This window comes from Salmo salar, chromosome ssa10, assembly GCF_905237065.1.
Source record: "Salmo salar chromosome ssa10, Ssal_v3.1, whole genome shotgun sequence".
Classification (NCBI taxonomy): Eukaryota; Metazoa; Chordata; class Actinopteri; order Salmoniformes; family Salmonidae; genus Salmo; species Salmo salar.
This window is the reverse complement of record NC_059451.1, coordinates 112974723-113002570: the sequence shown is the minus strand read 5'-3', so window position 1 is coordinate 113002570 and position 27848 is coordinate 112974723. Positions and strand designations below refer to the sequence as shown.

The window sequence follows — 27848 nt, the reverse complement described above, 5'->3', positions numbered from 1 at the left end:
ACAAAAAAATTGCAGTGTGCATTTTACTCATCCTTGCCTCTAGGAAGGTTTGGACTGCTGCTGTTTCTTGTATATTTCATAAACGTCAAATCCCTTTCCCTGCACTGCGGCTGAGTGAAATGTACGTCAATCAACTACATGGGGCGGTTACCCGTAGCTGATAGCCACTCTCATTGGGTAATTGTAAATGTAGGTACTACCTTCAAAATATGTCTTAGTTGTGATTCGCTAAAAGAGACATAGCAACGAATTGCGTGAACAATGCATATTGTGACATTTCGGCCCCTACAGATCGAGTTCAAGAATGACGTCGTAGATAGACTACCTTTTAGTCTTCTCTAGCACGAAGGAAAAGTGTACGTTCAGATAGCTACTCTGTCGTACCTGATATCATTGGCTGTCTCACGCTTTCAAATTACCTTTTATTTTACATTTCTTCTTTTGTGCCCACCCAAAATACAACACTGAAGTTCTTTTAGTAAAGGTAAGATTCAAATTTCCTTACACATTTGCACCAGTTTTTCTAAAATGGCTACCCTATGCTAGCTAGATAGCCTCGCCAGCTGATTACTGCATAAAATGGCGTCGTGATGGAATAACATGGTCATGGTTTAATGCTGCCATGCGGTTACCGGCTAATTATAGACACATGTTGAAACATTACAAACATCTTTGTTATATATTGTCTGACACATGACCAATAGTTCAACACAATATACAGAACATTATACTTCCTTTTTGCTAGCTAACTAGCTAGTTACGTTCAAGCCAAGGGGGCTAGCTTGCTAGTTAGTTAACGGTAGAGCCATAGAAATAAGAATAAATAGAACCGTCGTCCCCATTCAATGTTCCAAGCCCGTTCTAGTCATACTTTTTTTCTATGATTAGTGCTAGCGCAAGCAAACGTTAGTTAATATCACACATTTCTGATCTCACTTTACTAAGATGTACACATTCACTATTCCACAATGGGCAAACGTGTGTGTCATGAACAAATTGCTAAAAGTAGCAGGTTTTAACGACAACTGGAGAAACTTGCCTTGACAGGGAGTGCTGGCGTAGCTAACGTTAGCTAATTAGCCAGCTAGCCTTTACTTTGTTGCGCTTGACAAAGACTGCCGTCGAAGACATCTTTACCGGCTGGCAAATTAGTGAACAGCCCTTGTAATTTTTTTGGTAGAGTATGCAACTCATAATATTAACGTTAGTGTATGATGCATATCTTTCTCTCCTACAGCACCGTTTTCGCCACCCCTCCCTATTATTATTTTAAAGATTCATCGTTGTCAAGCCGCCAAAGTGGAGAGTGTGATTGCAGAAGGGGGTGCTTCTCGTTTCAGGTATGTTCTTCCCTTGGTAGGAATCCCTTTTAGAAAATCAATGGACACTTCCAAATAGCTACTCACACAGTAGGGTTTCATCAGCAGCATCTGCTGTCTGTGCTGTGGCATTTGTTCCTCATAACCCACCCTTTAGCTGTATGGAAGGAAGTACATGGCTAGTACATTATTGAGTACTGCCCGTTGATGATCAGAAACTACCCACCCCAATGGATCAGTAAGCCGCTGCTCTCAAATCAAATTTTATTGGTCAGGAACACATGTTTAGCAGATGTTTTTGCAGGTCCCTGGCTCTTAACTATTACACGATAGTACAGCAATCCAACAGTATAGTCTCTGCCCCACAGAGATCTTCCAAACATGTCACTTGACATTGATGTCATCCAAAGGCTTTAGGGGCAGGATGCTGTCAAACCACATTCAAAGCCATGACTCAAAAATGTGTCAAACTGACACTGTATAAAATAGTATAGCACTGACTGTGATAAGATTATTATTCCTACTCTGAATGTGCACAATGTCGTACCAGCCAGCTCCTGCTCCCAAACAATTGACAGTGACAAATGTTTTGTCCTCTGTATGTTGGCAATTGTAATTAGCTATGTTTATTCATAATTTCAGGGTCACTAAAACGCCGCTACCATTTCGGATGTACTGATATTGAAATCTGCACCACACCCCTTTTTGGTTTACAGTGGAACCAGGGATGGCAAGACTGAATTTCTCCCTATGTCCACCATTGTTTCACAGTCAATATTGCAATGAATCGTTATGACTTGTTTATTTGGCCTCACTGGCTTACCCATCCAGGGGTAGGCTATGTTATCCCAATAATGTGATCTGCCTAATGTGATAATTAATGTACTTGCTTTCCATGAAGATTAAGACCGTGGATATTATGCAACAAGAATGGCTTCAACAAAGCAAAATCAAGGAAAAGTGGGTTACTCTTTATGCTCAAAATGTTGAATGTAAATAAGTGTTCCGATCCACAGTGGTGATATTACTATGGTGATGATAACACGGTCCTATGTCAATCCATTGTGATTTGTCATATCTTTATGGCTGACATAGGCCTATGTGTTTCCAGATTCTCCTTGACAGTAACAGTGGTAACTTAAGCGTGAAGTAGGCTAAAGTCCTAGATGAATAGATGACAACGGAGCCGTGTATATATATATATGTGTGTATATATATATATGTGTATATATTTGTTTTTTTATATATATATATATATATAGCTCTGGATAACAATGTATATATATATATATATATATACATATGCATGCTCTGGATAACAATGTATTGACATATCTTGGGGAACCAACTATATGGTGCTTAAATCACAAGCACTTTTTAACTTCCACTTACAGGACATTATTGGAATATAGAGGGGTGTGTGGCGCTGCTAGCAACTTTTTCAATTAGTAAAACATTGACAATTCCTGTGCGATGGTCTTGCATAATGAACAATGTTCTCTTTTTATCCTAACAGTGCTTCTTCGGGAGGAGGAGGTGTTAGGGGTGCACCTCAGCACAATCCCAAGACTGTCGGCAACAGGTAGGCCTACCACACAGGCATGATCCCCAGAAACTGTCCCTAAGGGTCCTCAAATAATAAACTCTGCACAGGGGCCATTTTCCCTGTTTTTATTTAAAATATTTTACCTTTATTTAACTAGGCAAGTCAGTTCAGAACCAATTCTTATTTTCAATGACAGCCTAGAAACAGTGGGTTAACTGCCTTGTTCAGGGGCAGAACGACAGATTTTTACCTTGTCAGCTCGGCGATTCGATCTTGCAACCTATCGGTTACTAGTCCAACGCTCTAACCACTAGTCTACCTGCCACCCCAGGTAGCCTAGTGGTTAGCTATAAGGCCTTTAAAACGTTTTTTTATTTTTTATTTTGTTTTTAAACTTTTATTTAACTAGGCAAGTCAGTTAAGAACAAATTCTTATTTGCGATGACGGCCTACACCGGCCAATTGTGGGACTCCCAATCACTGCCGGTTGTGATACAGCCTGGATTTGAACCAGGGTGTCTGTAGTGACGCCTCTAGTACTGAGATGTGCCTTAGACCGCTGCACCACTCGGGAGCCCTATAAACTTTTTTGTATGTCAACTAGAGGCCTATGTGTTTGAGTGGAGTTGATGATGCTCTTTAATGATAAATGTCATCCTCTGTGTGTTTTCTGTCACCTTTATGTACTGGTGGCCAGTGTGATCACTTGGAGCCATAGCTCAACAGTCTCCTTTCTCTTACTCCAGCGAGTTCCTGGGGAAACCCCCAGGGCACAGCGCTCCGAAATGGGTTCCTTCACGAAGCACTAGACGAGATGCCAACTCCAGCAATGAAAAAGAGCGACACGATGCAATCTTCAGGAAAGTGAGGGGGTAAGTCAGTGTCAAGAAATGCAATTTGGCCACCAATTGGTTTAAGTGTAATCGCCTCACTGACAAGATGTTCTCAGTTGTGTGATTTTGTTTTATCATGCTTGGTGCCTGCATGAGCACATGCTTCTCTATCAGGTGATGTTTACTACAGCAGAGAACTGCAACTCCATTATTTGGCTAACAAGCAAAGCTTGTTGCTTTCTCAACCCCTCTTGATTAGGCATGTACCCCTGACTTGACATTTTCCTGTTCTTTCCTTTCCCCGCTCCTCTTCTCTGTAGCATACTCAACAAGCTCACGCCTGAGAAGTTTGACAAGCTATGCCTTGAGCTACTCAACGTGGGCGTAGATACAAAACTCGTCCTTAAAGCAATCATCTTGCTGGTAAGTAAGGCTCTGTTTCCCCTTAACTGTCTGCCCTTTGCAAATGTATTCCATAATTCCTTGGCATCCTCCATGCATGACTCATACTTGTTTTTTTTAATTGGCCTTTTTCTCTCCTCCCTCCTGTCCAGATTGTAGACAAAGCCCTAGAAGAGCCCAAGTATAGCTCGCTCTATGCTCAGCTATGTCTGCGTTTGGCAGAGGACGCACCAAACTTTGATGGCCCTTCATCCGAGATCCAAACATCCCAAAAGCAGAGCACTGTAAGCATCACATTTGGATAGCTTTTATTCTGCATGGTTCTGTCTTCTAATCAACTTAAAACTGTGCTGTACATTAGCGTCTAGAAAATACAATATTTATTTTCTTAATGTCCAAGTGGCTGTATAGAATGTCACTGGTTCTGATGTTCAATCTTAAATGTTGTCCTGATTTTGCAGACCTTCAGAAGACTTCTAATTTCCAAGCTTCAAGATGAATTTGAAAACCGCAGCAGAAATGTTGAAAGTGAGTACTACTACTCCCCTACACGGCTCCTTTGGAAAATGTCCGACCACCCATTGACTCACCATTGTACTTGTACTAACTCAGTTTTTTCTTCCCCTAGTCTATGACAAACATGACAACCCTCTTACTTCTGAGGAGGAGGAGCAGCGTGCCATTGCCAAGATCAAGATGCTTGGAAACATTAAATTCATCTCGGAACTTGGCAAACTCGACCTCATCCATGAATCTATCCTTCATAAGTGCATCAAAACAGTATGTTCAGTCTAGTTCTTTTGGATTGTTGTTTTGCAGACCTTTTTATATCATTGATTGACAACTTCCGATACAACTTTGTCCTTGAATACATTTGATTTCTGCTATGCTTGACAATCTTAGTTGCATGTTCTACTGGCACGGGTCCCTAATATGCCACTTGTATAACACCGTCATCTTCCCCTCTCCAGCTTTTGGAAAAGAAGAAGAGAGTCCAGCTCAAGGATATGGGGGAGGATGTGGAGTGCCTCTGTCAGATAATGAGAACAGTGGGCCCTAGACTCGACCATGACAAAGCAAAGGTGCGTTCTCTTTCCCCTATCAGTCTGTCTGTGGTCCCTGCTGCTCCACTTGGCACACAGCCAAGCAGTATCTCTGCCATGTACAGTTGAAGTCGGAAGTTTACATACACCATAGCCAAATACATTTAAACTCAGTTTTTCACAATTCCTGACATTTAATCCTAGTAAAAATTCCCTGTCTTAGGTCAGTTAGGATCACCACTTTATTTTAAGAATGTGAAACGTCAGAATAATAGTAGAGAATTATTTCAGCATTTATTTCTTTCATCACATTCCCAGTGTGTCAGAAGTTTACATACCCTCAATTAGTATTTGGTAGCATTGCCTTTAAATTGTTTAACTTTGGTCAAACGTTTCGGGTAGCCTTCCACAAGCTTCCCACAATAAGTTGGGTGAATTTTGGCCCATTCCTCCTGACAGAGCTGGTGTAACTGAGTCAGGTTTGTAGGCCTCCTTGCTCGCACATGCTTTTTCAGTTCTGCCCACACATTTTCTATAGGATTGAGGTCAGGGCTTTGTGATGGCCACTCCAATACCTTGACTGTTGTCCTTAAGCCATTTTGCCACAACTTTGGAAGTATGCTTGGGGTGATTGTCCATTTGGAAGACCCATTTGCGACCAAGCTTTAACTTCCTGACTGATGTCTTGAGATGTTGCTTCAATATATCCACATTTTCCTGCCTCGTGATGCCATCTATTTTGTGAAGTGCAGCAAAGCACCCCCAAAATATGATGCTGCCACCCCTGTGCTTCACGGTTGGGATGGTGTTCTTCGGCTTGCAAGCATCCCCCGTTTTCCTCCAAACACAACGATGATCATTATTGCCAAACAGTTCTATTTTTGTTTCATCAGACCAGAGGACATTTCTCCAAAAAGTACGATCTTTGTCCCCATGTGCAGTTGCAAACCGTAGTCTGGCTTTTTTATGGCGGTTTTGGAGCAGTGGCTTCTTCCTTGCTGAGCGGCCTTTCAGGTTATGTCGATATAGGACTTGTTTTACTGTAGATATAGATACTTTTGTACCGGTTTCCTCCAGCATCTTCACAAGGTCCTTTTCTGTTTTGGGATTGATTTACACTTTTCGCACCAAAGTATGTGAACTCCTTCCTGAGCGGTATGACGGCTGCGTGGTCCCATGGTGTTTATACTTGTATACTATTGTTTGTACAGATGAACGTGGTACCTTCAGGCGTTTGGAAATTGCTCCCAAGAATGAACCAGACTTGTGGAGGTCTCCAATTTTTTTCTTTCTGAGGTCTTGGCTGAGTTCTTTTGATTTTACTATGATGTCAAGCAGAGGCACTGAGTTTGAAGGTGGGCCTTGAAATACATCCACAGGTACACCTCCGATTGACTCAAATTATGTCAATTAGCCTATCAGAATCTTCTAAAGCCATGACATCATTTTCTGGAATATTCCAAGCTGTTTAAAGGCACAGTCAACTTAGTTTGTAAACTTCTGACCCACTGGAATTGTGATACAGGGAATTATAAGTTAAATAATGTCTGTAAACAATTGTTGGGAAAATTACTTGTCATGCACAAAGTAGATGTCCTAACTGATTTGCCAAAACTATAGTTTGATAACAAGAAATGTGGATTGGTTGAAAAATGAGTTTTAATGACTCCATAAGTGTATGTAAACTTCCCACTTCAACTGTACATCAATTTTTTTCAATGTTTTTATTTAACCTTTATTTAACCAGATAGGCTAGTTGAGAACAAGTTCTCATTTACAACTGCGACCAGGCCAAGAATAAAGCAAAGCAGTTCGACACATACAACACAGTTACACATGGAATAAACAAAACATACAGTCAATGATAGAGTCGAAGAAAATCTATATACAGTGTGTACAAATGACACCGCTGTTCATCTCTCCCCCAGTCTTAAAACAGTCAGTACTTTGGCTGAAGTCGATTTGTATGTGCTCGTCTCCTAACGCAACTGTCCATCTTCCCAGTCTTTAATGGACCAGTACTTTGGCCGTATGCTATCCTTAATGAACAACAAGGAGTTGCCTGCCAGGATCCGCTTCCTGCTGCAGGACACGGTGGAGCTGCGGGACAACAACTGGGTCCCCCGCAAAGCATTCATCGACAACGGACCAAAGACCATCAACCAGATCCGCCAGGAGGCAGTAAAAGTGAGTCAGTTACAGTCCATAGTGTGGACAATACTGCGAGAGTCTGTTGTTCAATCTCAGGCAGGGGGGGGGGGGCACAAATTGAGGAAGTTTGTATACAAACATCTTAAGGCAAAGTAAGATTTAGTTGGTGCACTGTCTTTGAACCTGTGATGCCCTATCCGTGGTCTCTCAGGCCAAACTACAGTTGCTACAGCAACCCTAGGCTTGTTTATAACTGAAGCTTCCTGGCAACCCCACCGGGTCTCTCTTTTAAAAGAAACGTGCAATGTATTATACACCAGAGAAAATCTGTCTTCTGAATGATCGCATGCTTTCATTAGATGCACTGAGCAAGCATTTACTAAGAGTGGTAAGTGGCAGAGAATGCCCATGGCTATATTACTACAGCATCACGAACCAACAAATAAGATGTGTTTTGGGCCTTTTTTAGCCCAGCTCATTGGGGAGTGTCTATATTCTCCCTCCACAGGATTTGGGAGTTTTCATTCCAGCGACCATGGCTCAGGGGATGAAGATGGACTTCTTCTTGGAAGGCCCCTTCATGCCCAACCGCATGAAAATGGAGACTCTCGGGGGATTGGCTGACATGTTTGGGCAAATGCCAGGTAGGTGCGGGCTTAGGTTAGTCTAGCTTTAAAATGTTTCATGCCGTGCCGATGTCGTAGGAAAAGTTGTATGCTATTTTTCTCACTCGAGTTGTGTTCTGATTGAGTGGCTCCCTGATGAATATGCTATCACGAAAGAGGTCCCAGAGCCCAAAAAGTTTGAGAACCCCTGTTCTAGATAACCCATTCCAATCTGAGTGTTCCAAAACGTTCTCCTGCTGAACACACCCCTGGTCTCCTCCATTAAACACTAGTTGTCTGACAGTGTTTGTGGGGATCGTTTATGCTGATCAGCACTTTAAAACTGTGACAGCCAGAAGTCATTTTGTCACTTCCTACACTCTCAGGTGGTGGGATCGGGACGGGCCCGGGGGTCATTCAGGACCGGTTCTCTCCCACTATGGGACGTCATCGCTCCAATCCGCTCTACAACGGCAACGGACACAATAGCCACAACACCGCCCCCCAACCACAGTCTCAGTTCGAAATGGGTGCCAACAAGCCCTTCATCAAGACCAACCAGGTAATCTCGCAGCCTTGATGATTATCAAACTAGCAGTAAATCATTGGATCTGATCAGCTACTTTGATTTAATGCAGTTTTAATGTTTTTAAGAACAGGAGCGAGTTGGCCAGATTGATGGTTTAGTCAACTTTCAGCATAAATAAAACATTGTTTTCAGGGCATGTATACACAACTGAGATGAGCTGTCCCTCCTTCCTGCTTGTGGAAAGGAAACCTGTTACACTTCTTGCTAGTGCCACCTATTGATACTCTTTGGTCTGTTTTCCAGGTGCAGAATCAGCATTTCCAGAACCAGCAGGTCCAGTCTAACAAGGACATGCCTCCACGCTTCAGCAAGAAGGGACAACTCAACCTAGATGAGGTACAGGAATCTACCACCAGTCTGGCCACATTCCTAGTCAGAGGAAAAACCCCTCTGACTATAGAGCACAAGTTGAACACTGCTGTTTTGCCTGACTGAGAATAAGCCTAGTCATGGATTAAAAAGCATTTAATGTAGAATTTCCATGGAGTGTGTAGTCTAAGATTAAATTTAGTCCATGGCCATGAAACCAGCCCTAAACATCTTATTGTGAGGGAAGACATTTGTTCCATGGTGTTTTTGGTCTACTCTAAGCAGATTATAAAAAGATGGAATTAAACTGTCTCTTGTCTCCTACTCCCTGCTCTCCTACGCTACATCGCTTCTTCTGGTCCATTGACTGTGAGACATGAGGGCATGATATTATGCTCATCTCAGAATATCGTCCTTTCCAAGATGCCATTCTAACCATTCTGCTACTGTTTCCCCTAACATCGACCTTCTGTGTTGTAGATCAGCCTGAGACCGGCTCAGTCTTTCCTCCTCAACAAGAACCAGGTTCCCAAACTGCAGCCCCAGATGCCCACTATGATCCCCCCCAGCACCAACACCCCTCCAATGGGACAGGTAAGACCGAGCACAGCAAAAACCCTCCTCACCTTTTTTAACACCCCAGCATTTGTGTTGGGGTAATTTCATTTCAAATCAGGAAGAAAACTGAAATTCCTCATTTGAACATTGAATATAATTTTGTTGAATTGAAAAGGAATTGCCCCCTACTGGTTCCAACTGGGGTTTTGGGTACTTGTCCTGTTGATGTTCCAATGTAGTTGACCTAGGCTTCCCTCTTCTCTCCCAGTCTCCACAGCTCGGCCTCAAAAGCAACCCTCTTCCCATTCAGGAGAAACCTCAGAAGAGCAGCAAGAAACCACCGCCAGCTAGGGAAGAGCTGCTAAAAATGACGGTAGGCAACCATTTTTGTATCTGTGTGACTGACAAACTCAGCAAAAAAAGAAACGTCCTCACTGTCAACTGCGTTTATTTTCAGCAAACTTAACGTGTAAATATTTGTATGAACATAACAAGATTCAACAATTGAGACATAAACTGAACACGTTCTACAAACATGTGACTAACAGAAATGGAATAATGTGTCCCTGAACAAAGGGGGGTCAAAATCAAAGGTATCTGATGTGGCCACCAGCTGCATGAAGTACTGCAGTGCATCTCCTCTTCATGGACTGCACCAGATTTGCCAGTTCTTGCTGTGAGATGTTACCCCACTCTTCCACCAAGGCACCTGCAAGTTCCCGGACATTTCTGGGGGGAATGGCCCTAGCCCTCACCCTCCGATCCAACAGGTCCCAGACGTGCTCAATGAGATTGAGATCCGGGCTCTTCGCTGGCCATGGCAGAACACTGACATTCCTGTCTTGCAGGAAATCACGCACATAGCGAGCAGTATGGCTGGTGGCATTGTCATGCTGGAGGGTCATGTCAGGATGAGCTTGAAGGAAGGGTATCACATGAGGTAGGAGGATGTCTTCCCTGTAACGCACAGCATTGAGATTGCCTGCAATGACCATGACGGACCCTCCACCTCCAAATCGATCCCGCTCCAGAGTACAGGCCTCGGTGTAACACTCATTCCTTCGACAATAAACGCGAATCCGGCCATCACCCCTGATGAGATAAAACCGCGACTCGTAAGTGAAGAGCACTTTTTGCCAGTTCTGTCTGGTCCAGCGACGGTGGGTTTGTGCCCATAGATGACGTTGTTGCCAGTGATGACCTGCCTTACAACAGCCCTACAAGCCGTCTGTCCAGCCTCTCTCAGCCTATTGCGGACAGTCTGAGCACTGATGGAGGGATTGTGTGTTCCTGGTGCAACATGGGCAGTTGTTGTTGTCATCCTGTACCTGTCCTGCAGGTGTGATGTTCGGATGTGCCGATCCTTTGCAGGCGTTACACGTGGTCTGCCACTGCGAGGACGATCAGCTGTCCGTCCTGTCTCCCTGTAGTGCTGTCTTAAGCGTTTCACAGTATGGACATTGCAATTTATTGTCCCGGCCACATCTGCACTCCTCATGCTTCCTTGCAGCATGCCTAAGGCACGTTCACGCAGGGAGCCTGGGCATCTTTCTTTTGGTGTTTTTCCAGAGTCAGTAGAAAGGCCTCTTGTGTCTTAAGTTTTCATAACTGTGACCTTAATTGCCTACCGTCTGTAAGTTGTTAGTGTCTTAAAGACCGTTCCACAGGTGCATGTTCATTCATTGTTTATGGTTCATTGAATAAGCATGGGAAACAGTGTTAAAACCCTTTACAAAGAAGATCTGTGAAATGATTTTGGTTTTTACAAATTATATTTGAAAGACAGGGTCCAGAAAAAGGGATGTTTCTTTTTTTGCTCAGTTTAGGATTAAACCTTATGCAACGGTACTGTTTTCTAAAATGTAGATATCATTGGTATCGTGAGGCTTTATTGTGACCTACCATTGGCACTGACGCAACACTAACGAAGCTCACTTTCAAACCTCCCCTTTAGGAGACAGTTGTGACAGAGTACCTGAACGGTAAGCACATTGATGAAGCTGTTAACGGCATCAGAGAAATGAAGGCTCCCAAGCACTTTCTGGCAGAGATGCTGGGTAAGGTCATCGTGGTGTCGCTGGACCGGTCTGATGACGACAAGGAGCACGCCAGCACCCTCATCCACACGCTACGTACCGAGGGCCTCATCACCGGGGAGAACTTCATGCAGGTACGCGTCTTCAGTTAGCGAGTGGATTACAGCACATTCACTAGGAGATGATTGTCTGATTCTGTCTGTCCATGTTCATTTTGCCATAGGATCAGTGATGTAAAATACACACCACTAGGATTTAGTTTGGCAGATGTGGGTCAAATTAATTTCATGCTTTTGATGCATTTGATAAAGCTTTGTTGTCCTCTCACCAATGTCTTTGGCCTAACTTTATTGGTGTCTCGCCCTCCCATCACTTAGGCTTTCCTCAACGTGCTGGACCAGTGTCCTAAGATCGAGGTGGACGTTCCCCTGGTCAAGTCGTACCTGGCCCAGTTTGCAGCACGGGCCGTTATATCTGAGCTGGTGAGCGTGGCGGAGCTGGCCCAACCACTGGAGAACGGAACCCACTTCCCCCTCTTCCTGCTCTGCCTGCAGCAGACTGCCAGACTGAAGGACAAGGAGTGGCTCACTGACCTCTTTCAACAGAGCAAGGTCAACATGCAGAAGATGCTACCCGGTAGGTAGACAACCCTCCTTCCTACATTCTCCCGCTAAAGGCGCTTCATTGACTGAAATGTTTTTCAGTTCACTGTGATGTTTAATTTGTCGTGTGATGACATCTTGTGATCATTAGAGACTGCAGCACATTCATCTTCCATGTCAGTGACGCTATGGCTAATCTGACCTGTCTGTCCGTTGTGGTTTTCCAGAGATAGACCAGAACAAGGACCGCATGCTGGAGATCCTGGAGGGTAAGGGCCTGAGCTTCTTGTTCCCCCTGTTGAAGCTGGAGAAGGACCTGTTGCTGCAGATCAAGGCTGACCCCTCTCCCCAGGCCATCTACAAGTGGATCAAAGACAACATTTCCCCTAAGCTCCACACCGACAAGGGCTTTGTCAACATCCTCATGACCAGGTAGGTACTGAACCTCCAGGATGGAGACTGCTTTTTAATTTGGCTGCATTTAGATTGCTTATGGTGGTATAAAGGTATTCATTCAAGGCTCGAGCCCAATATGACAGTCTGGACTGTACTTGTCACAATATAGAATCGCCCTTTCAAGCAGTCAATTAAAAAACTTTCATGTACCCTGGGCAAGACATGCATAAATGTATGGAATGTGGAAAAGACATAAATGGTATCAATTTCTATTTGAACATGCTCTTACTTCCCCTCTCCTCCCAGTTTCCTTCAGTACATCTCAGGAGAGCTGTGTTGTGTGGAGGTGGTGGAGGAAGAGGAGGAGGGCAGTGGTGGAGAAGAGCAGGTGGCAGGGCCCTCCAAAGAACAACTTGACCAGGAGAAGCAGCTGCTGCTGTCCTTCAAACCAGTCATGCAAAAGTTTCTACATGACCAGCCTCAGCTGCAGGTCTCCGCCCTGTACGCCCTGCAAGTGCACTGTAACGCCAGCCACTTCCCCAAAGGTAGGTTTACTGGCCCACGCCACTGACCAGGCTGTCCATTTGTAATGAATCATTTGGTGTCAATGTGGTGGAAACCCATTCACTTGTTTGTTTTCCTTCAGTTGTCAGTGATCAAGATTTTAATAGTGTTTGGACATGGAAGTAGGATATTCTACTGTCTTGACCTCAGTGCAACTATTTCTCTGCTGCGGCATACTGTGGTAGAGATGTTATAATGTGTGTTTCAGGCATGCTGCTGCGCTACTATGTCCACTTCTACGACATGGAGATCATTGAAGAAGAAGCCTTCCTAGCATGGAAAGAAGATATTACCCAAGAATTCCCTGGAAAAGGAAAAGCTTTATTCCAGGTACTTGTTTTGGGAAAAATCTAACATTTGACCCATGGGTAGCTAATACACTGAACCATGTGGACCCAGTCTTTAATTGTGCGAGTAAATCAAGTCTTTATGCTAGCAACCACAACAGGGTTGCGTTCAGTTGGTGGAAAGCATGTTGAAATGGTGTGAAACAGGGAGGTAGCCTACTACCTGAACTTGTCCAATAACTGATTTTCGTTATCCTTTGCTTAACATTTTGCTACACTAACTTAACATGACCTTGTACAACTTTCTCCCCTGTTAGGTCAACCAGTGGCTAACCTGGTTGGAAACAGCTGAGGAAGAGGAGTCTGAAGAAGAGGCCGACTGAGAAACCAACCAGAACCGTCAGGCACCATAGAGCAGAGAAACATACTTTAACATTCAGTACAGATATGTTACCACCATCACCTCCCCCCATTATTAAACTACTGAACATAACCACTGCCAGAGACTGCTTATGTCCTACAATATAAAGCCAAGCATGTTATCAGGGCATAGTAGATAACCATCTGTCTCTGTGGTCTACATAGGCTACTGAAGCTTCTGTTGTTATACTACCTTCCATTTCACCTTGAAGGTTGATTTGTTTTGGGTCCTGTTTCTGCAATAGGAGTTGAATGTAGCCTATGGACTGACTCAAACTACATCTGTACTTTTATAGGTTTTCTCTTACTCTGACAATGTAGTAGTTTTGCCATATTTACTCTTTGTGACAGCAGTATTGGATTTCCTTGTGGTGTTATTTCTCCGTTTGAAGAAAAGGCTTGTATTTGACACCTGTTTTAGCCTTCAAGTATTTCCCCCTAAAGGCCATCCAAAAGATGCCCAATCTAGACAGTCAACTAGTAAAACCATTGATTTTGTGTGCTTGGTCAACCGACGCTTATCTGAAATACTTTCTCCCATTATTTTTTTAACCAAAGTGCTCTTCAATGCCCTGTCGCTGATGAGGAACATGTTACATTTTCTGTATATGGGGAGCCTATTCCTCTCAAGCAAGGCTGTAGACTTAACACACACATCCTTCTGTCATACCGGAGTGGCTGCAAGACTCCGTTAACATGGAGTCATATAAACTGTAAGTTAATCATTGGTGTGCTGCCGTAACGTCTCAAGTTGTCTGTTTCTACCTCTTAGATAGATGGGCTTTGTGCTGGGATACAGAAGATCCTTTTTAGAGAGACTTATACTAGAAAGCCCAAGCAAATGCAGAAGTCTTCAAAATTAATATCCTGGTCTACTTCCACAATACAACATGGATTGGACTTCCAATGGAGCTCCCCTTATGCGGTTCAGTAGTGTTTAAGAAAGTCACCTGTTTTTAACTTGAATTGGATAACTCAATGTTGTTCCCTATTCCTTTTGCCTGCAATTTATGTCAAAGTTGGGGTTCAGGAATATATATATTCTCCCCAGCATATTGAGTTTATGAAAGTAGAACGATATATTTGATTTGTTTCGCAAACCAGAAATTTGGAACCAAATACATTTTATCCTGTCTTTATTGGTGAATAAAGGTTTACCTAGAGAAAATAATCTTGCTTTGGTCGTCCCCTTGTAGAACAGGAAAAAAGGCTCAACAGACCAGTAACTCAAGTCTTAATGAAATCATGAGAAATACAATTTTAACTTTGCCCAACAAGATTAGCCAATGTGCTCTCAAGCCATGTGTATGTAGAAAGCAATAGATTTTGATCATGTTGTATTCAAGGAATGACTATTGTGCACCTATTGCATAACCGTCAATAAAGTCCAATACTTGAGCACTGAAACTTGTTGTCCTTTGCACTATTTTTAATTCAAACTATTACAAATGTGTTCACGTTCCACTTTCCTGTGCTGATCATGATTAATTGTAGTTTCATCTTTTGCATCATGAAAGTTGACTACTCTTCACATTTAAAGGACACATTCCCTTTTTCCCTTGGTAAATAAAAAATCATCAACAAACAAAACAATAGATGCTATTCCGAAGTGGGTTGTAACTCATCAGGGAACAATGTGCGTAATGCTGTCATTCCTCATCTGTTGGGATCCAGAAATATTCCACCGTTTTCCTGCTTCTCCGTGGAGGCTCGTGCTCCCCTCCCATTCCGGGAGACAGATCACCAAAGTGAGATGGACCCAGGTCCTTTCCCACTCGCGGGGCAGATACTCTGAACATGCTCCTGGGAAAAGGAAGCAGTCACTCAAGTGTGAACATGTTCAGTACTGTACCTCTGTCTATTTCTGTACCTCTCTATTTCATGTTGACTTGGAACAACCTATTCAAGGGTTGGAAAAAAATAACCACGGATTCTACAAAAATAAAAATGGTCAAGGCATCCTACGTCCTTGGTTACCTGGTTGAGCTACTGTCAGCATCCTCAGCCCCAGGCTCTGGTGTGGAGATGAAGATTGGATCCCCTTCCTGAGAGCGAGAAAGTGAAGATGATTGCAGCAGGACAAGGAGGAGAATAGAATAGCCTTCAGTTTGCACCAACATCACTTGACCTATAGTGATGTTCTGTGCAATGATGGTTAAACCCTCTCACTGTGAAGTTCCTGGGAGTGCCATCTTGATTCTTCAGAATCTTCACCCTCTGGTCACTTTCCGTCATGCAGAGGAAAAAGCTTTTGATATTAGCTTGACACTGGGGAGAGAACAGTCAACATAAATCAAATTAACTAGTGAGTAAGAATTTATCCTAGGCCTGACAATAACCAATAGCTAGCTGGTCAACAGCTAGATGGCGCTATATTCTGATCACATCTCAACTACCTCAGTTATTGTGATGGGGCCTGATTGACATCCCAAATAATCATTAGAATATAGCCAACTGAAAGACAAAAGTAGGATTATTGCTGATATATTTGGTGCTGCAGAAGGGGTCTGACTCACTGCTTTGTTCTGCCTCTGAGACTTGAGGTCCTCCTGGGCTTTGAAGATGTCTGCCAGAGCCTGATGTTTCTCCCTCCAGTTGAGACACTCGGCCGTGCGCTCCTGCCTCTCCTTCTCCACCAGCCGCCTCTCCTGGTTAGCTTCCTGCTTCGCCCGGCTGGCCTTCTCACTCTGCTCCTCCGCTACAAACGCCCTACGCCTCGAATTCACCTCCCTGCAGACAGAGAAGACATCACAGTGGATAGTCTAATTCACCAACTGTGTGGTCTATCCGACGATTTTATAGGAGAGCCTTAAAGCCTGGCGTTGCATGTACGGTTATGGTGTCCATATTAGGACATCCTCAGCCTCACCAGGACGTGTGTCAGTCTTATCGAGTTGTCATTCTCCTACAGAATGCATTATACTGCGTATACATAGAATATCTAACATAAGAACTACATGATTCCACATTTTCTGTAGCCTTACTTTTCGTTGACTTTGGTGTTCTCATCCATCACTTGTCTGAGTTTGTGCCTCAGAGCATCCCTGTCCCCCTCCAGACATCTGTTTTCTTCCAGCAGAGCCTGTTTCTCTCCTGATATCCTGTCTAGCTTCAGCCTTGTCTCAAAATAGTTCTTCTCCGTTTGTGCCAGAAGAAGCTGAGCGTCTTGGTGCTGTTGGAGACAGCATAGACATCACAAGCTACTGGGTCTCTTGTATTCTACATAGGGCAAACCTGACTGAGCTAACGGTTAGTGTGTACTATTACTTGTTGCACTATTATAGGACTGTAATTAGTCGCAAACAGAGAATTGATACTATAAGCATTATCATCTGACGTGTGTGTGTCTGTCTGTGTTCGTGCGTGTGTTTAGATACCTGTTTTTTTAGCTTCAGCAGGTCCTCGCTCAGTTGGCTCCTGTCTGCCTCTGTCAGTTCTCTGTCCTGCCTGAGGCTGTGGGCCCGGGCCTCTGCAAGGGCTCTGTGCTTCTCTGCCTCGCCCCGCGCATCGGTCGCCTCATCTGCCACTCGGGTGCACAACGTCGCCCGCTGCTGGGCCAGGTACACCTTGTGCTTCAGCTGCGGAGGCCAGAGCGAATGGGTTTTACACACAAAGGAGGAATGTTACTGTTCTCAGCTGTAATATGACGATGCAGGATTAGACCAGTTTAAGAATGATGATTTTCAAGTGGAGTTGAAAAGCTATAGTGGCACTGGCAAATGACCTATGCGAACTGGGAGTACTGCTCAATGTGTTGAATTAGCTCGTGTTTTCTACTGCATCGCCGTTAAATAGTGCCTGTCTTTTCTGCTGTGTTGGAGAGAGGAAGAGGGACAGTACCTCTTTGACCTGGGCCTGGAGCTCCTGGTTAAGGTTTCTCAGGTTCCTCATGGTGAGTTCATTCTCTGTCCGCATCATGATCCGCTCCATATGGATCTCATTGGATAGATACTTATTTTCCTTCTTCAGGTCTTCACATTCCTGAGGTTTACATAAACATGGAAACAAGACAGACACATTTTCACTTCTACATTTCTGGGTTTCATACAATCAACACGTACGCACATGCGTACGGGTTGGATTAAATGCGGGTTGGGTTAAATGCGGAAGTCACATTTCGGTTGAATGCATTCCGTTTTAAAGCTGACCCTTACCTTTCTCTTCCTCACCAGCTCCCCTTGCAGATGGTTGATCTGTAGGAAGGATCCGCTGACGTTAACGCTGTGGGCACTAACCGGTCTGACAGCCCGCACAGGCCTCCTGCATGGCCTAGAGAACCCCTTCACCTCCTCCACCTGCTCCTTCCCAAACACTATCCTCCCGCCACCTCCCCCGTTCCCATTCATATTGCTGCTGCTCAGGGAGAAAGACTTGTATATCCCGTTGTCCAGCGCCGGAGGCTTTGGTGAAGAGAGGGACTGCAGGTTGCTGTGAGATGTGGCTCTCAGCGACATGTTGAATCCAGATCCAGAGATGTGGTCCGATTCCACCTGATTCAACCTTACAAGTAGACAAGTAGGTATACTAGGCTTTGAGTATGGATGGAACTCACCAACTGCCAAATCCCACCAAGAGATACTCTCCTTACTTCAGGAATGAAGTCCTTGTCTAGTGTTGTGTTTACTCCACTGGTCTCTGGGAGGAGAAGGGTCCTATCACTGGTGGAATGGATGAAATATTCATTGGGTAATGTGATAGGTCAGCACGAGGGACTGGAGAGAAACCGTACTCTACCGGTTGTGCTTGGAAACCTTAACAGAGTGTATGGCAGAAGTGCTGGGTTGGGGGCCTGCTAGCTTGACTAATTACACTGCTACTTAGAGACTACTTAGAGGTGGTTGATATCCTCCTCTATGAAGGAATCACTATGGAGGATCAGATTATCATATAACCTCTCTTTAGATTTATGAATATCAGGAAAGTGAGAACAGGGGACCCTGACTTTACTGACAAACAATTATCACACTATTTACCAGAATGCCTGGATATGTTTTTTATAGAGTGACATAATATCCCACCCTTGTTTCTACACTCTTCACCGACACTACTGGAAAAGACTGGTGGTCACTCCTGACTTAGGAAGTGTGGCCAATTAGCCTCTACTACACTTTCTGATAGGCTCTCGTCGTATCCTTTACAAACACAGCGCCAGTGATCCATTTTACCCCAGAAGTGGACAGGAAACTAACCCTTCTCCCCTTTGGATGTATTATTTACACACAGCAGTCAAAGTAGAACAAATCCCACTACCCTGCTTTGGTTCCACGTGAATCACTACAAAGAATGAATAGAGGCAACATCCATGACAACGTCTTTCAATCAAAGTGGCATCATGATAACATTATTTGTTCCTCTGTTCCTCTGGTGATGTAGAGGTTAATCCAGGACCTGCAGTGCCTAGCTCCACTCCTATTCCCCAGGTGCTCTCATTTGTTGACTTCTGTAACCTTAAAAGCCTTGGTTTCATGCATGTTAACATTAGAAGCTTCCTCCCTCAGTTTGCTTTATTCACTGCTTTAACACACTCTGCCAACCCGGATGTCTTAGCCGTGTCTGAATCCTGGCTTAGGAAGACCACCAAAAACCCAGAAATTTCCATCCCTAACTATAACATTTTCCACCAAGATAGAACTGCCAAAGGGGGCGGTGTTGCAATCTACTGCAGAGATAAAAATTTGAACCAGGAACAGATATAGCCCTTGGTTCACTCTAGACCTGTCTGCGCTTGACCAGCACAAAAATCGGCCTGTTGTCCGGACCTCTGGAAGTCTCTATGGGGGTGCCACAAGGTTCAATTCTCGGGCCGACTCTCTTCTCTGTATACATCAATGATGTCGCTCTCGCTGCTGGTGATTCTCTGATCCACCTCTACGCAGACGACACCATTCTGTATACTTCTGGCCCTTCTTTGGACACTGTGTTAACTAACCTCCAGACGAGCTTCAATGCCATACAACTCTCCTTCCGTGGTCTCCAACTGCTCTTAAATGCAAGTAAAACTAAATGCGTGCTCTTCAACTGGTCGCTGCACGCACCTGCCCGCCCGTCCAGCATCACTACTCTAGACGGTTCTGACTTAGAATATGTGAACAACTACAAATACCTAGGTGTCTGGTTAGACTGTAAACTCTCCTTCCAGACTCACATTAAGCATCGCCAATCCAAAATTAAATCTAGAATCGGCTTCCTATTTCGCAACAAAGCATCCTTCACTCATGCTGCCAAACATACCCTCGTAAAACTGACCATCCTATCGATCCTCGACTTCGGCGATGTCATTTACAAAATAGCCTCCTACACTCTACTCAACAAATTGGATGCAGTCTATCACAATGCCATCCGTTTTCTCACCAAAGCCCCATATACTATCCACCATTGCGACCTGTATGCTCTCGTTGGCTGGCCCTTGCTTCATACTCGTCGCCAAACCCACTGGCTCCAGGTCATCTACAAGTCTCTGCTAGGTAAAGTCCCGCCTTATCTCAGCTCACTGGTCACCATAGCAGCACCCACCCGTAGCTCACACTCCAGCATGTATATCTCACTAGTCACCCCCAAAGCCAATTCCTACTTTGACCGCCTTTCGTTTTAGTTCTCTGCTGCCAATGACTGAAACGAACTGCAAAAATCACTGAAGCTGTAGACTCATATCTCCCTCACTAGCTTTAAGCACCAGCTGTCAGAGCAGCTCACAGATCACTACACCTGTACATAGCACATCTGCAAATAGCCCATCCAACTACCTCATCCCCATACTGTATTTATTTATCTTGCTCCTTTGCACCCCAGTATCTCTACTTGCACAGTAATCTTCTGCACATCAATCACTCCAGTGTCTAGTTGGTATATTGTAATTACTTTGCCACCATGGCCTATTTATTACCTTACCTCCCTTATCTTACCTCATTTGCACACACTGTATATAGATTTTCTTCGACTCTATTACCTGGCATCTTTTCACTCCCTCCTCTCCACATTTTCTTCCTCTGTTTCTGCTGCTAAAGCCACTTTCTACCACTCTAAATTCCAAGCATCTGCCTCTAACCCTAGGAAGCTCTTTGCCACCTTCTCCTCCCTCCTGAATCCTCCTCCCCCTCCCCCCCTCCCTCTCTGCGGATGACTTTGTCAACCATTTTGAAAAGAAGGTTGACGACATCCAATCCTCGTTTGTTAAGTCAAACGACACCGCTGGTCCTGCTCACATTGCCCTACCCTATGCTTTGACCTCTTTCTCCCCTCTCTCCAGATGAAATCTTGCGACTTGTGACGGCCGGCTGCCCAACAACCTGCCCGCTTGACCCTATCCCCTCCTCTCTTCTCCAGACCATTTCCGGAGACCTTCTCCCATACCTCACCTCGCTCATCAACTCATCCTTGACCGCTGGCTACGTCCCTTCCGTCTTCAAGAGAGCGAGAGTTGCACCCCTTCTCAAAAAACCAACACTCGATCCCTCCGATGTCAACAACTACAGACCAGTATCCCTTTTTCTTTTCTCTCCAAAACTCTTGAACGTGCCGTCCTTGGCCAGCTCTCTTGCTATCTCTCTCAGAATGACCTTCTTGATCCAAATCAGTCAGGTTTCAAGACTGGTCATTCAACTGAGACTGCTCTTCTCTGTGTCACGGAGGCTCTCCGCACTGCTAAAGCTAACTCTCTCTCCTCTGCTCTCATCCTTCTAGACCTATCTGCTGCCTTTGATACTGTGAACTATCAGATCCTCCTCTCCACCCTCTCCGAGTTGGGCATCTCCGGCGCGACTCACTCTTGGATTGCGTCCTACCTGACAGGTCGCTCCTACCAGGTGGCGTGGCGAGAATCCGTCTCCGCACCACGTGCTCTCACCACTGGTGTCCCCCAGGGCTCAGTTCTAGGCCCTCTCCTATTCTCGCTATACACCAAGTCACTTGGCTCTGTCATATCCTCACATGGTCTCTCCTATCATTGCTACGCAGATGACACACAACTACTCTTCTCCTTTCCCCCTTCTGATAACCAGATTGCAAATCGCATCTCTGCATGTCTGGCAGACATATCAGTGTGGATGACGGATCACCATCTCAAGCTGAACCTCGGCAAGACGGAGCTGCTCTTCCTCCCGGGGAAGGACTGCCCGTTCCATGATCTCGCCATCACGGTTGACAACTCCATTGTGTCCTCCTCCCAGAGTGCTAAGAGCCTTGGCGTGACCCTGGACAACACCCTGTCGTTCTTCGCTAACATCAAGGCGGTGACCCGATCCTGTAGGTTCATGCTCTACAACATTCGCAGAGTACGACCCTGCCTCACACAGGAAGCGGCGCAGGTCCTAATCCAGGCACTTGTCATCTCCCGTCTGGATTACTGCAACTCGCTGTTGGCGGGGCTCCCCGCCTGCGCCATTAAACCCCTACAACTCATCCAGAACGCCGCAGCCCGTCTGGTGTTCAACCTTCCCAAGTTCTCTCACGTCACCCCGCTCCTCCGCACACTCCACTGGCTTCCAGTTGAAGCTCGCATCTGCTACAAGACCATGGTGCTTGCCTACGGAGCTGTGAGGGGAACGGCACCTCCGTACCTTCAGGCTCTGATCAGTCCCTACACCCAAACGAGGGCACTGCGTTCATCCACCTCTGGCCTGCTGGCCCCCCTACCTCTGCAGAAGCACAGTTCCCGCTCAGCCCAGTCAAAACTGTTCACTGCTCTGGCACCCCAATGGTGGAACAAGCTCCCTCACGACGCCAGGACAGCGGAGTCAATCACCACCTTCCGGAGACACCTGAAACCCCACCTCTTTAAGGAATACCTGGGATAGGATTAAGTAATCCTTCTAACCCCCCCCCCACCCTCCACCCCCCCCCCAAAAAAAAAGATATAGATGTACTATTGTAAAGTGGTTGTTCCGCTGGATATCATAGGTGAATGCACCAATTTGAAGGTCATTCTGGATAAGAGCGTCTGCTAAATTACGTAAATGTAAATGTAATTGACTGTATGTTTTGTTTATTCCATGTGTAACTCTGTGTTGTTGTATGTGTCGAACTGCTTTGCTTTATTCTTGGCCAGGTCGCAGTTGTAAATGGAACTTGTTCTCAACTAGCCTACCTGGTTAAATAAAGGTGAAATAAAATAATAAAAAAATGTATGTACAGTTGACGTGGGAAGTTTACATACACTTAGGTTGGAGTCATTAAAACTTGTTTTTCAACCACTCCACACATTTCTTGTTAACAAACTATAGTTTTGGCAAGTCGATTAGGAGATCTACTTTGTGCATGACACAAGTAATTTTTCCAACAATTGTTTACAGACAGATTATTTCACGTATAATTCACTGTATCACAATTCCAGTGAGTCAGAAGTTTACATACACTAAGTTGACTGTGCCTTTAAATGACTTGGAAAATTCCAGAAAATGATGTCATGGCTTTAGAAGCTTCTGATAGGCTAATTGACGTCAATTGGAGGTGTACCTGTGGATGTATTTCAAGGCCTACCTTCAAACTCAGTGCCTATTTGCTTGAAGTTTACATAGACTCAATTAGTATTTGGTAGCAGTGCCTTTAAATTGTTTAACTTGGATCAAACGTTTCAGGTAGCCTTCCACAAGCTTCCCACAATAAATTGGGTGAATTTTGGCCCATTCCTCCTGTCAGAGCTGGTGTAACTTAGTCGTGTTTGTAGGCCTCCTTGCTTGCACACACTTTTTCAGTTCTGCTCTCAAATTTTCTATGGGATTGATGTAAGGGGCTTTGTGATGGCCACTCCAATACCTTGACATTGTTGTCCTTAAGCTATTTTGCCACAACTTTGGAAGTGTGCTTGGGGTCATTGTCCATTTGGAAGACCCATTTGCGACCAAGCTTTAACTTCCTGACTGATGTCTTGATGTTGCTTCAATATATCCACATAATTTTCCTACCTCATGATGCCATCTATTTTGTGAAGTGCACCAGTCCCTCTTGCAGCAAAGCACCCCAACAACACGATGCTGCCACCCCCATGTTTCACGGTTGGGATGGTGTTATTCATTATCATTATGGCCAAACAGTTCTATTTTTGTTTCATCAGACCAGAGGACATTTCTCCAAAAAGTACGATCTTTGTCCCCATGTGCAGTTGCAAACCGTAGTCTGGCTTTTTTATGGCGGTTTTGGAGCAGTGGCTTCTTCCTTGCTGAGCGGCCTTTCATGTTATGTCAATATAGGACTTGTTTTACTGTGGATATAGATACTTTTGTACCTGTTTCCTCCAGCATCTTCACAAGGTCCTTTGCTGTTGTTCTGGGATTGATTTGCACTTTTCACACCAAAGTACGTTCATCTCTAGGAGACAGAACGCGTCTCCTTCCTGAGTGGTATGATGGCTGCGTGGTCCCATGGTGTTTATACTTGCGTACTATTGTTTGTACAGATGAACGTGGTACCTTCAGGCGTTTGGAATTTGCTCCCAAGAATGAACCAGACTTCTGGAGGTCTACAATTTTTTTTCTGAGGTCTTGGCTGATTTCTTTTCATTTTCCAATGATGTCAAGCAGAGGCACTGATTTTGAAGGTAGGCCTTGAAATACATCCACAGGTACACCTCCAATTAACTCAAATTATGTAAATTAGCCTATCAGAAGCTTCTAAAGCCATGACATAATTTTCTTGAATTTTTCCAAGCTGTTTAAAGGCACAGTCAACTTAGTTTATGTAAACTTCTGACCCACTGGAATTGTGATACAGTGAATGATAAGTGAAATAATCTGTCTGTAAACAATTGTTGGAAAAATGACTGTGTCATGCGCAAAGTATATGTCCTAACCGACTTGCCAAAACTATAGTTTGTTAACAAGAAATTTGTGGAGTGGTTGAAAAATCAGTTTTAATGACTCCAACCTAAGTGCATGTAAACTTCCGACTTCATCTGTACATTACTGGGGTTTTAGATTTTAGTGATGTTATATATATGCAGGCCTCAACCACTACCCTGAGAGCACTTGATTCAGCATATCATGCAGCCCTCAGGTTAATTTTCAAATCAATAATGTCTAACACATCATTGTGATCTCTACAGCGCTGTTGGCTGGTCATCATTCACCTTGCGTAGGCTTAAACACTGGTATGCACTGATTTATAAGGCCATATTGGATAAAATGCCATTTTATCTGTTCTTTTTTAGTCAGGTCGGTAAATAAATATAAATTACGGTCCCATTCTCATTTGCTTCTAACCAAAAATTAGAACAGGTCATGGTAGAAATAGTTTTAGTTACTTAGCTCCGTGGTCCTGGATTTCTCTCCTGAACATTTAAAAATGTGATGATCTAGTTTTGTTGGTGGAGTTTAAACACTTGATCAATGTATATATGATAGAAGAGTGTAATTGTCTTTAGGACAAATGTTTTTAGTCAAGACTTTTGTGTTTTTAATGTAATATGTAATTTTTGTACTGTTTGTGTGTTTATAGTTTTGTTTAATGTTGTGTATGTAAGTTGTTTTGTCTGAAACGTTGTTTCCTCTGCTGCTATTGGACCAGGTCTCTCTTGGAAAAGAGATGTTATCTCAATGAGAAAAACCTGTATAAATAAAGGTAAAATAAAACTATCTATACAAATTTTAATAGGGGAAATTCCTGTATTATTATATGAATGAAGCGCTTTGGATGTATTGTTTGGGGGTTGGCGTGGTATCCAGGAAGAATGGCCTTGACACAAGACCTGTGTAGGGCCGTATTCTACAGTAACCTTGAACAGGCAGGATGCTTGACAGGGTCTTTAACACTGAGATATTCAGATGACTTACAATTTACAGTTTTTATCACTCCGTACAAGCATTTGTTGGAACAATGTCGATTTTCAAAACAGTAAATGCATTTTCAAAAGACAAATATATTAATCAAAACTATATTATAATGTGAAAATTGCAAATACATTCATCAAAAGAACACGACTGCCTGCAAAAAAGATCAACAAAATCATACTTATCTATTGAGTCCAAGCAGACAAAACAGAAAGTGAGTCTGTCTTTTAAAAATCCCAGTAGATTGATACATTTTTTTGCAGTCACTAAATCATTATGATAAAAATTGGAAGTATTAATATTCAAAGGTGCAGAATTACTCTCCTTTCATGCATATTTTACCAAAAGATTTCATTCACATCAATTAAATATTATTCCTGATCATTATTTTAATAAAAAATGAGCACATTGTGTGCTGGATTCATTAATCGGTATCATCCCAATCCAAATCCATGTATTCAATACATAGGCTGCTTTGCTCATAGTTTTGTAGACCATTGGTGCACAGAAACACAATCCACAATAGAAACAAGGAAAGATGAATACAGTGGAGGAACACAACTGATATGAATGTATAGGCCTCAATCCACACCAAAGCAAAGCTCTGTGATGAAAGGTCACAATGTTGGAGATGATGACTTCCGAGTAACCCAAAGTTACTTAGAACTAAACCCAACTTCATTCTCTGCATCTATGCATGTCCACGATATTGCAACAAATAATAAACATTAGACAGTCCCATTGCCTAGATATTTCCTATATTGTACATGGTATGACACTGATGGGATGATTTATAATTTTGTGCAGTAGTATTTACTGACTGCCGGAAACAGTTAACATAAGTGCACAAATTTCTCTTCTGATGAAAATAATGTCTTACTATTCTGTGAATTTTGTATTCACTTATGACATTTGTATTTAAAGTTTTGCAAAAGGTGGTCTAGGATATGCAAGTCAGGTACAAAGCCAGAGAGGTCCTCCAGGCCAAAATACAGTTGGTGGTACAGTAATTGAAAAAGGTTGGGAACCACTGCTATACACCGATCCACTGTAGATTTCAACACAAAACTGTATCAGTGTGACAACTGTTTTAAAGGATAGGACCCCCCCCCTCCCCCTCCAATCCTCAGTTTATGAACCGGGCATTAAATCCCAAGACTCAATACTAATATCCCATGCATTACGACACGCTTCCTGTGTTTCCTATGGGACCAATCAAATGTGGTGTTTTGCAGTGGAAATCTACAGATCAGAAGATGAGACCATAAAATCTGTGACGCAGAGAAAATACTGGATTTTTTTTTAAACACTTCCTCTGTGTGTGTTTATGTTGTTTATCAGGAAGATGGAGGCACAGTGTGGCATCGTTTAGTAGTTTGATGAGTTGTTTTCATTCAACAATGGCTTTCCTCCTGTCTTCTTAATGACTCTCTTGATGTCATTATGGGAAGGGGAATTGGCAATTCTTTCATGTTATGTGTGAGAGAAAAAAATTCTGATTCCGAACATCACTCGTTAATGTGTCCCATTCTTAAAACATTGTTTCCGATCTCAAGCAGTAACCTGACAACAAAGCCACAACATCTTCCTCAGCCAAGCCTCCCTTTAACAATCAGTTGGTTGCACCCACTGACCCTCACTGGGTTATGTGAACACGTTGTAGCCCGTATTCTTTGATGTGAGTGCCTGGCGACAGGTAGCCTACAGTTCCTTGGTGATCTAAAGAGATGGGAAGAGCTTCCAATCACCAGGTCAAAGAGCAGCAGGGGGAAAACCCCTTGAGAATCAGTGCTATGTTGTTGTGAAGAGCCTCCTCCTCCACTTATAGATTGGCCTGTCACCCCAAACATTATTTTTCTAGAAATAAGTGCTGGTGAAACAAGAACAGAAGTGGTTGAAAACCGGTCCTGTCGAAATGAGGAATGGGTCCTTGATTGTTGTTTTCCTGTCTGGCAGATACTGTGGTCTAAATCAACCGCTAAATATGATATTATGTGCATTTGTAGACAATGCATTGGCTGTTTGTTATGACATTTCATCACATCTCATGACGAATTCACCCTGGGTCAAATGCTCACATTCGCCCTCCTCCTGAACCCAGAATATAGCTATATCATACATTCTATAAATAAAAGATGTTATTTCACAATTCATATGTTATTATGTAATAATAAAAACATATATGTGTGAGAGGTGAATCCAGAACAGGCTGTGCTCCAGAGCTGCCCCCCATTTGGTTTTTAAAGGTATGTGTGGCCCCCGGTGGCCCCTGATTCGGGGGCTCCAAACAGATTTGGCCCCTCTTCCTGTTTCCTCTTTCCCAGTGTCCTCTCTGACTATGTCCCAAATGGTACCCTATTCCATTTAAAGAGCACTACTTTTGACCAGGGCCCATACATGTAGCGCGGCATTTTGGACACAGCCTCTGT

General features: G+C 43.8%; 1 protein-coding gene across 1 annotated transcript; it reads left to right on the top strand.

The window, feature by feature from the left end:
* The first annotated feature begins 223 nt into the window (after window positions 1-223).
* Window positions 224-15067, top strand: eif4g2b (eukaryotic translation initiation factor 4, gamma 2b). The gene is made up of 22 exons (XM_014125673.2): window positions 224-484; window positions 1238-1340; window positions 2221-2279; window positions 2836-2901; window positions 3612-3737; window positions 4019-4121; window positions 4253-4384; window positions 4562-4628; window positions 4729-4880; window positions 5072-5182; window positions 7148-7330; window positions 7803-7938; window positions 8286-8461; window positions 8732-8824; window positions 9278-9391; window positions 9624-9728; window positions 11310-11525; window positions 11769-12027; window positions 12221-12425; window positions 12696-12934; window positions 13162-13283; window positions 13558-15067. The coding sequence occupies exons 3-22, from the start codon at window positions 2239-2241 to the stop codon at window positions 13621-13623; spliced, it is 2712 nt and encodes a 903-aa protein (XP_013981148.1). The 5' UTR covers window positions 224-484; window positions 1238-1340; window positions 2221-2238; the 3' UTR covers window positions 13624-15067.
* The last annotated feature ends 12781 nt before the right edge of the window (window positions 15068-27848 follow it).

Excerpts from the sequence above, each read along its gene's own strand:
- eif4g2b (XM_014125673.2), top strand. The coding sequence starts at position 2,239 with ATGCAACAAGAATGGCTTCAACAAAGCAAAATCAAGGAAAA. Across the intron at positions 2,902-3,611 it reads CCCAAGACTGTCGGCAACAG|CGAGTTCCTGGGGAAACCCC; the intron begins GTAGGCCTACCA and ends CTCTTACTCCAG. Across the intron at positions 13,284-13,557 it reads AAGGAAAAGCTTTATTCCAG|GTCAACCAGTGGCTAACCTG; the intron begins GTACTTGTTTTG and ends CTCCCCTGTTAG.